This window comes from Xenopus laevis, chromosome 8L (assembly GCF_017654675.1).
Source record: "Xenopus laevis strain J_2021 chromosome 8L, Xenopus_laevis_v10.1, whole genome shotgun sequence".
Taxonomy (NCBI): Eukaryota; Metazoa; Chordata; class Amphibia; order Anura; family Pipidae; genus Xenopus; species Xenopus laevis.
In genome coordinates, this window is record NC_054385.1 from 89,879,780 (window position 1) to 89,892,176 (window position 12,397).

The window sequence follows — 12,397 nt, forward strand, 5'->3', positions numbered from 1 at the left end:
CAAAAACCCTCCCCTGTGTTGCTTCCCCTCCCTCCTCCCCCTGGCCTACCTGTCCCGCTGGGCAAATGCCCCTAACTTGTTACTTACCCTTCTGCGCAGGTCCAGTCTACGGAGTTCAGACGCCATCTTCTTCCATGCGATCTTCTTTCTGCTTTGACCGGCGTTTTGGCGCATGCGCAGTAGGAGCATTTCGCCGGTACGGATCTACTGCGCATGCGCCAAAAGTCACGAAGTTTTCCGATTCCACTTCGTGACTTTTGGCGCATGCGCATTAGATCCGCACTGGCGAAATTCTCCTAATGCGCATGCGCCGGTCAAAGCAGGAAGATCGCTTCGAAGAAGATGGCGTCTGTGAACTCCGTAGACTGGACCTGCTTAGAAGGGTAAGTAACAAGTTAGGGGCATTTGCCCAGTGGGACAGGTAGGCCAGGGGGGAGGAGGGAGGGGAAGCAACACAGGGGAGGGCGTGAGGGTTTTTGCGCCCACTGGGTTTCCTTCTCCTTTAAGGATCAGTGGTGCAAGTGAGGGTAAGTGGGCATTAAAACCAAGAGATATTTTAAAACAAAAAAATGTTTTATGGAAGGAACTAAAAACAAACAAAATAAATTCAGTATGGGTATAAGCAGGCTTTTGTGGTGCTGTGGTATGTTTTGTGTCATGACTGGGAGAGAAAGTAAAATTAAGTTAATGACAGATTCCCCTCTGAAGAACTATGGTGACTTTTATTTCACTTATTGATATATGCCCCAATGTCTTTATGTTCAAGTTAATTTGAAACATAGTTAAGGTGGTGACATATTATCACGAACTGTTGTTCATAAATAGTTTTTTAGGCAAGTTAATATTTGCGATTTGCTTAAGGAGAAGTAAAACATCTGACTCTAAAATAGCAACTGGATCTATTTCTGGATACATTTGTTAAAAAAAAAATGTATTACAATCAACTTTGTTTTCCCTCACTTTCTTAAAGGAGAAGGAAAGTCTTCTTTCACTTGGGGTGACAAAGGTTATGCACCCCCAAGTGAATGTATTTGCATACCTGAAACCCTGGGCCGGTGCTCCTATAAGCAGAAAGTTGCACCGGCCCGGGGTTATTGTAGCGAGCAACACAGAGCAATCCTCTTCTGGCTTCTTCTTTCTGCATGCACAGTAGAACGAAATAGCTTGACTTTTTTCAGTTTTTTGCTCTACTGCGCATGCGCAGCCGAAAGAAGAAGCCAGGAGAGAATCGATTCGTGGTGCTTGCTGGAAGAACCCTGGCCCGGCGCAGTTTTCTGCTGATAGAAGCACTGGGGTTTCAGGCAAGTATATACATTCACTTGGGGTGCCTAACATTTGGCACCTCCAAGTCGAAGAAGACTTTCCAACCAGTTCCCTACAATGAATAAAAATGACTAATAAATGATTAGCTTGAAGCATGTTTTAAGGTCATCATACACTGGGGGTGATGCTTTACAATGTCAGGCCAATTATTCAATTTTTCCTCATGCCAATGCACCATGCGCTCACCGACCTGCTGCACTGGCCGATGGATTGTAAATCTCAAGGATCATCTTAAATCAAACAGGATTGCAGGATGATCTGTTAAAAAGGGTCCCAACTTGGCATAAATGCTTAGGTGGTAGGGCTGTAAGCTTGACCAAATCTGGACAAGCATGGCCAACTTTAGTCATGAAGGGGATTCCACATGACATCAGCATGTATTGCCGCTGCACAAATAATGGAAAATCTGGATTATTAAAGCCATACTATAAAGTAGATATGGATTTGTTATCCAGAAAGCTCTGAATTACGGAAAGGCAGTCTCCCATAGAAATTGTCACAGTTTCCCGTTATTGACCTTGACCGGAGGAGGGACAAGGAGTCTGCAGTTAGGCCAAGGGCAGACTAAGTTTTGGTTCCACTGCTCTCAGGCTGAGAGAAGTGGACCCGTTCTGCTCCACTGCGTGTGACTGTATGGAAGCGGTTCAAATCAATGTATAAGGGGCACAGAGTGGATCCGCTTCTCTCAGCCTGGAAAAAATACACAGGCCTAGAGCAGCGGAGCAACGCTCCTCCTGCCCTTGACCTTTAAGATGATGTGGGTAAATGTCAGTGTTATCAGTTATGGGTAGAATAACATGCTGCATCTACTCATGTGCTGGAAAGGATCATTCTGCCCATGTGCAAAGCCCAAGTCAAGAGAGAGACAGTGTGGCAGAAGTGATGTCCTACTACTACCTGAAAGTAGATTTTTTTTTAATAGAATTGCATGGAAATCTGTAGAACATAGCAATGCTGGGTAAGAATGTGTTTGTTTTTGTTTGGTTTTGGAGTCTCCCATGAAATTAATAAAATGTCATGTAAGGGCTTTCCTTGTCCTTTATTCACATGTAAGAAAGCAAAAAAAGAGCACGGAATTTAAAACACTTAAAATCTGGAGATTTCATAAACAAAGCCTATCCCTGGAAGATTCAGTATATCTGTTATTTGCGTTGCTGATCAGAATTAAAAATTGTCACCTATAGCAGATCACTGTTTATATAGAGATAACAGAATAAGGCAAAAAAAAAAAAATCTTACTGTGTTCTCGCCAACAGAAAAATTCCCCTGTTGCTTACAAGGCTGGTTTGAGGTACAAAGCTGATTCTTCCACCTATGTTACTTAAATTCTGATTGCTTTATCCTTTCATAAATGAAAGGATTTCTTCTATTTCACCCCATAAGTCATCCAAATGAAAGAGAGATACTGTGATTTGACCATCATACTCCCCCCCCCCCAACGAGAACCACTGGCCTGAAGTGCTTGCATGTATGCATTATGTCACTATGTGTTATAAGCACAGGGAAAAGCATAAAAACATTACAGCAGTGGTTATGCAGGATTTTCTGTTTCCTTGCCCTGGGTATTTTTACTGTGCTGCATTTTCTCACTAACAAGAGAAGTGATGTGTAAAAAAAGAGAGCTTACACCTCACTGCTTTTTCTGGTTTAGAAATATAATGCAGTGATGTAAAACAAACTGATTTTTTGTCAGACGATGTTGCCTGACCATCCTATAATTCATTATCACACAACATGTCTATGGGAGGGAACAGGTGAAAAGTAAAATTAGATATTTTTACAGACCATGCTTTTTTTTTTTAGCCACTCCCTATTCATACTTCCGCTGAATTTTTTGCTTCCTTGCCATTTTCTTGTACATTTCGGAACATACACATTGTCATCTAAATCATTATTAAATCCAGCCAGGTCTGTCATTTGACAACACAATTTGACAAGGGAGTCAGATTTGCCCAGGCCTGCTTTCAGGTAGTGTCTAATAATGGAAAACAATATCTGACGGTTATTTTGGATATGTATAAACCATGAACAGTAAAAAAAAAACATTCTGTGATGTTAGTAATTTTGACAGTATACAATGTTTCTTATTGTGCAGCGTAGCCCTTTGGGAAGCACAATCTTAAAGGTGAAGCTCCTGGACATGGGTGAGCCTAGAGCATTGCTGGCAACTGCATTGTCTCCTCCAAATATCACAGATATTGAACGAACTATACTTTTACTTAAGGAGGTTAGTGTTTCTTTTCAAGGTAACATCGAATTTATGCAATGTTTTTTTTTAATTTCTCCTAGTCAGCTTGGGGGACACAGGGACAGTGGGGTATAGCTGGTACAACTAGGAGGCAGGACACAACAATAAAAAAGAAACTGGCTCCTCCTCCACTGGCTAAACCCCCAGCAGGAGGAGCTTAGCTTCCGTTTTAGTTGTGTCCTCAGGAGGTTAGGATGTTTTTACATTACAGGAGGAAAATACTTAGTCAAACTCCTTTCCCGCCTTTACAATCGAAAGGCGAGGCCCTCCAAACATAGGGCTCCCTCCCCATCTGAAGAGGAGAGTGACACCCCTCCCAGACAACCATCCCCCCTCCACCAGACTCGGGGCAGGACTGTGATGCCAGTGAGGGCGAACTTTCCTCCAATTCAGACCATGAGGAGGGGGATTCTCCCTGACTCATTGATTTCTTCAGTTCTAGAGACTCTTCAGCTCCAGGAAACGGAGACCTCTGCCGACTCTTCCAAGGCACTTTTCAAACGTCATAGCAAGACGTCCCCAATGTTTCCCTCTCACTCATAGCTTGACTAGATTATTCAACAAGAGTGGAACAAACCTGAGAGACAGTTTCAAGCAAACCATTGCTTCCAAAAGTTATATCCATATTCTGTGGAGCTCACGGAAAAATGGTTGTCTCCGCCCTCTGTGGATGCTCCGGTATCCTGGCTGTCCAAAAATACAGCCCTACCAGTCCCTGACACATCTTCCTTCAGGGACTCTATGGACAAAAAGATTGAGAGTCTCCTGCACTCCGTGTTTACAGCTTCTGGCACATCCCTTCGTCCATTTTTAGCTATGGCATGGGTCAGCCGAGCCACTCAATTCCCCCACAGGGGAAAAAAGTACATTACTTCCACAACCCAAAGCACGTACATCCTTTCGCAGGGACAAGTTTTTTTGTGAGCTCCAGGTCACCTCCTCTGACACAATCATTCTCAAATAGGTCATTCGGGAGTAAGCAAAAGCCTCCATGGCAAAACCGAAAACACGCAAGACAACTGACAAGACCACCTCTTCATGACGGTGGTCCTCCACCACCAGACACCCTACACAGTCTTATTCAAGACGCATGGGTCCTTAAAGTAATCTCTCAAGGCTATCACCTAGAGTTTTCCTCATTCCAAACAGACGTGCAGCATTCCAGAGCGTCATATTCAACCTTATCCTTGCAAAGGTAATCATCCCAGTACCTCCTGGAGAGCGCTTAAAGGGATACTACTCCAATCGCTTTGTGTTGCCCAAAAAGGATGGATCAGTTTGTCCTATACTGGATCTCAAGGAACTCAACAAGTTCATTCGCCCGCGAAAATTCAAAATGGATTCTCTCCGATCAGTCATCACAGCGATGTCTCCAGGGCAGTTCCTGATCTCCCTCAACATAAAAGACACATCTTCAAATACCCATTTTGCCTCCCCATCAGAGTTACTTGAGATTTGCCTTCCAAAATTATCATTATCAATTTACAAGCCTCCCCTTTGGACTCACGTCAGCCCCCTGTGTTTTCACAAAAATCATGGTGGCATCCACTGCAGTGATCAGCAGGGCGGGGATCTCTATCACCCCTTACTTAGACAGTCTACTGATCAAGTCACCTTACCTTCAAGAGGCCCAAAGATCACTTGCAGTGACCATGGACAAGCTTCAGGAACTCGGCTGGGAACTTCGGACGAGAAGAAACTACAGATCAATCTGTTAGAGATACCGGCAATCCGTTTTGGTCTACTCCACTGGCAGCAAGTTCTGACAGGCCAGGCAGTAAGGATACAGTCCAACAACTCCACGGCGGTAGCATACATCAACCACCAAGGGGGCACAAGAAGCAGAGGAGCGCTAAAGCTCATCTTCCAGTGGGCCGATATACACCAAGCCCTGCGGTCAGCCATTTACATTCCGGGGTTACAAAATTGGGAAGCAGACTTCCTAAGCAGGCAATCTCTAGACCCAGGCGAGTGGTCACTCAAAGAGGAAATCTTTCAAGAAATCCCACAGAAGTGAGGGGCCCCCAGAGATGGACCTAATGGCAACTCGGCAAAATCAGAAAGTACCTGTCTTCCTAGCCAGATACAGGGATCCCCTAGCCCTAAACGCAGACGCTCTAACAGCCCCCTGGGATTTCCATATGGTGTACGCTTTTCCTCCTCTACCTCATCTACCCAGGACAATCAAAAAGCTGCAACACGAGCAGACCACCCTCATACTAATAGCGTCACAGTGGCCTGGATGTTCCTGGTTCACAGATCTTATGAATCTTTCAGTAGCAAAACCCTGAACCTTGCCCGCTCTTCTAGACCTTCTAACTCAAGGACCAATCCGCCACCCAAAACCTGCCATCTTCAACTTGACGGCGTGGCTCTTGAGACCCAAATCCTGAAGAAAAAGGGTTTTTCTACAGCTGTGGCCCGCACAATGTGTGCCGCCCGAAAACCTGTGTCAGCCAAGGCCTACCACAGAGTCTGGTCCACCTACCAACAGTGGTGCAACCGACACAAAGTTTAAGGTACTATCCTTACCCAACATTCTGGAGTTTCTGCAAGAAGGTCTGTCCATGGGGCTATCCCTAGGCTCCCTCAAGTCACAAATCTCGGCGTTATCCATTCTTTTCCAGAAACGGCTGGCTCTTCTTCCAGATGTCAAGACGTTCATGCAAGGGGTAGCACACGTGGGCCCCCCCAGTGCGAGCACCAATTCCACTCTGGGATCTCTCTTTAGTACTATGAGCACTACAAAATCTGCCTTTTGAACCACTGGGATCAGTCTCCATTCTATGGCTCACATAGAAGACCGTTTTTCTCCTAGCAATTGCTTCAGGGAGGTGCGTTTCAGAACTTGGCGCCCTATCATGCAAACCGCCCTAACAAGTCTTCCACCACGACAGGGCAGTTCTTCAAACAGTCCCATCCTTCCTGCCGAAGATTTCGGAATTCCATCTGAACCAAGAAATTACCGTTACGACTTTCTCACTACTGACTGAATGATTCACTACTAGTTCTTCCATCAGGGTGCTCCAGCTACTAAATCGACCATCTCCCGTTGGATCAAACAAGCCATTCAGAAAGCCTATATTGCACATGGTCAGACCCCACCTGATGGACTCAAAGCCCATTCCACCAGGGGTGTTAGTACGTCCTGGGCCTTCTGGAATCAAGCATCAGCTGAACAGCTCTGCAAAGCAGCTATGTGGAGCTCTGTCCACTCTTTTTCCACTCGCTTTGGCAGGTGCTTCAAGCCACAGTGGTTACTTCCACCTAGGCCTCATTCTCCCACCCGGGATTTTAGGGGACAGCTTTGGTACGTCCTCATTGTCCCTGTGTCCCCTCCAAGCTGACAAGGAGAAAAGGAGATTTTGTGTTACCATTAAATCTTTCTTTTCTGTCACTTGGGGGACACAGGGCCTCCCTCCCTGGACTGAGGCTCTCCTTTTTTCCTGTCAGACATACGGTGTTTTTTGATGTTAATAGTTCAAGTTTTTCAAAATATTCTTCCTGTTGACTTTGATACAAACTGAAGCTAAGCTCCCCCTTTCTGGGGGTTTATCCAGTGGAGGAGGAGCCAGTTTCTTTTTTATTGTTGTCTCCTGCCTCCTAGTTGTACCAGCTATACCCCACTGTCCCTGTGTCCCCCTATTCTGCCTTAATTAAACAGAATGTAGGCTTTCCTTTTTCTCTTGACTAAAGATAGAACATTCCAGTTTATGATTAAAGGGGAACTCCACAAAAACATAACTTAAGCTTTTTGTAAAGTAAACATAATTTCAAGCAACTTTGCATTATACATCAGTTAAAAAATATGCAGACTTTTCATGATTTTTAATGGTTTGGGACAGTTCCCTAAGCCTAGCCTCCTGCTGATCTGTCTGACTACTTTGCAGAGCTGGCTGACTACTGTTATTTTGTATCAGCAGCCATCTGTCCTCAGTCTGTATCCTCCAAACCTCACCATTCCCTGCACACGTGATTTCAATAAGGCACAGAACATCACAGTGCAGTGCATTGTGGGTTATGTAGTTCTTGCATGCTGTCTATAAGCTGAGGAGAAGTTGTTACAATTTCTATGTGTTTAGTCCAGGGTGTGCAAACTTTTGGCTTCCCTGGGCCACATTGGAAAAATAAAAATTGTCTGGGGCCACACATGAGATACACACACTTTTGATTTGTAAAAGTAAAGAAAATGCACATAAAATAACTACAGTACCAGTTGGAATTATACACTGGAATATGGGACACCTGGATATTACAGTAAATATACTTATTATTATACTATTATGGCATTTCCTCGGGAACCAAGTGTTTTAAGCTGGGCCGCGTTCATATCCATCCTGGGCCACAGTTTGGACACCCCTGATTTAGTCCCTCATTCCCTGCCAGGATTTCAAATTATGCAGAAAGCGAACTGTAAAACAGCTGGATTTCAGCATAGAAAATGGCATTTATTCATACTTTTTGAAGAAACGGGAAACTGCTATGTATATATTAGGGGGTTCTGTGTTATGTGGACCTCTTTATCAAATTTTGGTTTGGAAGCCGGAGTTCCCCTTTAATGTGATAGTTCCAGATCTCATGCAACAAGAAATCATTGAACCCAATGTTCTAGCAGGGTCCTTCGCCCAGGCTGTTGATTTACTAGCCTTTCTGTCCTCCTAGGTGGTGATGTCTGATGAAGGGATATGTCCCTGAAACGTTACACCTGATTAAATGTGCAGGGGTTTTCCCAGCTTGCATCGAGTCTTGTGTGCCAGAGATTTTGTTCTTCTATTAAATGTGGGAGGGTGCAGTTTCCTCATACTGTGCACCAAGACTATTTGGACCCTCTAGGTGGTGGGTTATGCCAGCTAAGGAGATTGTAGCCTCAATGGAAAAAAAGTCATATACTTGACCATGCCCATACCCTCCCATGAGTGTCCAAAACCACACTTATTCTCCTAAAAGCCCCAACCCATGAATTGGACCTCTAAGGACCCCTCTGCATATGTATTATGTTATCCTAATATACTGAGCTACTTTTCCAGAACGCTGTGATCAGCTGTAAATAATACTTTCCCATGATGTACACAGCTAGGAGCACTTGCAGTGAGTGGTAAACGAGAAGATGAAAATCCATATGATGGAGAGCTCACTTTCTTGGGAAAAGTTCTTGCTCAATTACCTGTGGATTTACAGCTTGGAAAACTGATTGTTCTTGGCCATGTCTTTGGCTGCTTGGAGGAGTGCATTATTATTGGTATGTTGCTATACCAGTTTTAACCTTCTAGACATATTGCTTTTCTGTAGTATTAAGTGTTCACATTTTTCCTTCTACAGCTGCTGCACTTTCTCTAAAAAACTTTTTTGCTATGCCTTTTAGGCAGCTTTTAGATGGATACAAGTAAGTATTACCATGCACATTGTATTTATTTTATTCTTAATTCAATACTGTTTGTTTATTAATTTACAATGTTATTTCTAGGAGCAAACTTAGTTTTTCTGGCAGTAGCAGAAGTGACTGCATTGCTCTTGTTGATGCTTTTAAGGTAAATGGTTTCTAGATTATCTTTTAGATTATGCCTTTGATATTTTTATTTTGCATGTCCATGTCTTTGAAAGCATACATTTGGATATGTTAAATTCCTGCATATCATTTTTACATAGTTTGCTGTTATTGTTATAGCACAACAAAATGTCTGCACCATATATTACTCTGTAATACTACATTTTTTATAATGTATATATTTTCTTTTAGTCTTGGCAGTGCTGCAAGGAGAGAGGCGAGCTTAGACTTTCCAAGGTTTGTAAAACATACAAAAGGCTTTAGCTTACCATTAACAACACGATCGTGGTCCACCACATATGACAAACATGCATCACCATGGTTTCATCTCTTGAAATGTATGGTTTTCATTTCTTGAACTAAACAGGAAATTGAAGCTACTCAATAAGGTAAGATTGTATCATACTTACCGTGATCTTCCTTTCCCTGGCCCTCTCAATGTCCACACCTTTCGGGATAGCCCCTCCCTTTCCTCAATAAAGAACCCAACCCCCTAACTAAGAAATTAGGCAGTCACCCTTCCCCCGGTGTCTAGTACAAAGTTTAATATTCTACTATTATCCGAGGGAGGGAAAACTTGACATGGAGAGGGCCAGGGAAAGGAGGATCACAGTAAGTATGATACAATCTTCCCTTTTCTCTGGCCCTCTCCATGTCCACACCTTTGGGGACTTAGCTGTCCTGTCCCTGGGTGGGTCAGTCAAGAATGCATAGACGAATTATGCCAAATATTTATTTAAGAGAACTGGCTGATTTCAGTATACTGGAGCCAAAATTGTGCATAGACTGAAGATTTGACATCCAACTTGTAGTGCAAAATAAAAGTGCTTTGCAGATTAATTCCAAGGAAATGCCCGCTTCTGCTACCCAAGAAGCCGCCTGGACCCCTGATTGAGTGTGCTTTGATTTTGTTAGGTTCGCTTGGGAAAAAGCTTTCTTTATGACCGTACATATCCATCTGAAAATTGTGGTACTAGCTGCTGCTTCGCCCTTTCTAGCTCCTCCAGGCAAAATAAAAAGTCTGTCTGATTCTGGATCCTGATGAGGAAATGTAGGAACTACAATTTCATCCTTTAAATGGAATGGGGAAACAACTTTAGGCTTAAATGAAGGACAGAATTTTAGTACTAAATCTGTCCGGGAAAATAGCCAGACTATCTTCTGTATATCTGATTTCCTGTAGCTCGCCCACTCTTTTAGCCGAGGTGATGGCCACTAAAAATACCACTTTGAGAGTTAGGCACCAGAGTGATATGGAATGCTTGATTGAGAATGAATCTGATGAGAGCATGCGTAAAACCAATGGTAAGTCCCAGCTCGGTCATGTAGAATGCCTTACTGGAAGATTTCTTGTAGTTACCTTGAAGAACCGAATGATCAAAGGATGATGAGCCCATGTTTTTCCTGATATTGCTGAAATTGCTGAGACCTGTGTCTTCAATGTACTCACACTTAGGCCTCTCTCTATTCCTGACTGAAGGAACTCCAAGATATTTGAGGCTGAAATTGATTCTGTGGTCTCTGTTAGAATGGCTTCTAAAGCATTCCCACACTTTGGCGAATCTGTTGCTGTTGAAGGTTTCCTGGAATGCAGTAGAGTGTGAATAACTACTGGAAAGCCCCTGAGTTTCTAAACCTTGCCTCTCAACCTCCATGCTGTCAGGGACAATGATCCTGGATCTGGGTGTACGAATGGACCCTGGGTCAACATGTGGCCTGATGTTGGGAGCCTCCATGGTTGGTCTGTTGATAGATGGACCAGGTCTGTGAACCAAGGCCTCCGTGGCCATGCTGGGGCAATGCAGATCGCATCCACTTGATCCTCTATTTTCTGTATCACCTTCGGAATCAGAGGTAGAGGAGGAAAGATATAACCTAAATGGAATCTCCAGGGTTGTGTCAAGGCATCCACTGCCAGTGCTTTCGGATACCGATTCCATGAGAAAAACTGAGGACACTTGGTGTTGCTGGATGATGTCATCAAGTCGATTGATGGCTGACCCTACTTCTGCACTAGTATCCTGAATATCTCTTGGCTGAGTGCCCACTCGTGCCTTTCTGTGAAGTTTCTGCTGAGCAGATCTGCTACTCTGTTTAACTGACCAGGAACATAGACTGCTGTGAAATCTACCAAGAAGTCTTCTGGAGAATGGATTGTACATATTCCAGTAGTTCCAGACTTCTTGTGCCTCCCTGTCGTCTTATGAAGGCTACTGCTGTCACACTGTCCGATTTTATTTTCAATCTTGTTCCTGTTAGTTTGTCCTGGAAGTAGAGACAGGCTTGTTGAATTGCCATTAACTCTAAAATGTTTGAAGGCACGTCTGTTAACGGGTAAAGCCAGCAACTCTGAGCTACCCTGGATCCAAGCCCTGCTCCCCAGCCTAGACCTGAGGCGTCTGTAGACATTGAGCCATGGTTCTGGGTATAACTCGTTGCTCCTATTCAAGTGGGTCTGCTCCTTCCACCAAAGGATAGATGCTCTTATCTGAGGTGAAAGTCTTATCAGCTGATGCTGAGATTCTCCGTCCCATTGATAAAGAAAAGACATTTGGAGAGGCCTCATCCTCCAATGGGCCCATGGTACTAACCTGATCGTGGAAGACATCATCCCCAAGATCTTTAAAAACGCCATCACTTGCGCTTCTTGTGTTTTCATTAACCCTTGCACTGCTGTAGAGAGAAAGTTGTCTTTCATTTGATATCAGTCTCCCTGATACTGTATCTATAGTGGCTCCCAGATAGTGATTCTCTCAGATGGAGTGAGATGACTCTTTGTCTGATTGACGAGTCAGCCATGGGCTGACAAGGTTTACAGACACAGATCCCTTTGTCTGATCGCCTGTTCTCTTGACGAGGCTATTAAGATTAGATCGTCCAAGTAGTGGAATAGGTTTACTTTTTTCCACCTGAGATGAGCCACCACGGTGATTAAAACCTTTGAAAATACCCTCGGGCTGTAGATAGCCCAAAGGGTAGACAATTGCATTGGTAGTGATGATTTCCTATTGCAAAGCGAAGGAATTTTCGATCTGTTGTCAGTATGGGGATATGATGATAAGCATCCCTGATGTCCAAGGAACACATCCAGTCCCCTGGAGATATTGCTGACTTCACTGATTCGACGGATTCCTTCTTGAAATGTTGGATCTTTAATGCCTTGTTGACCCTTTCCAGGTCTAATATTGGTCTCCATGCCCCTGAGGCTTTTTGGACTATGAAGAACCGAGAGTAAACTCTGGTCTGGTGGAATGTGGGATATCACTTGTTGGTCTTCCAGC

The 12,397-nt window shown here is 43.9% G+C and overlaps 1 protein-coding gene across 2 annotated transcripts in view; it reads left to right on the top strand.

Annotated features, from left to right (window-relative positions):
• LOC108698796 (ATP-dependent RNA helicase TDRD9) overlaps positions 1–12,397 on the top strand; it is a 104,301-nt gene that overhangs the window by 38,422 nt on the left and 53,482 nt on the right. For both annotated transcript variants that reach the window (XM_041573090.1, XM_018230601.2), the window contains exons 15-19: positions 3,419–3,550; positions 8,645–8,810; positions 8,891–8,954; positions 9,036–9,099; positions 9,309–9,353. In XM_041573090.1, the coding sequence (XP_041429024.1) occupies positions 3,419–3,550; positions 8,645–8,810; positions 8,891–8,954; positions 9,036–9,099; positions 9,309–9,353 (471 nt within the window). The remainder of the gene's footprint in view (positions 1–3,418; positions 3,551–8,644; positions 8,811–8,890; positions 8,955–9,035; positions 9,100–9,308; positions 9,354–12,397) is intronic.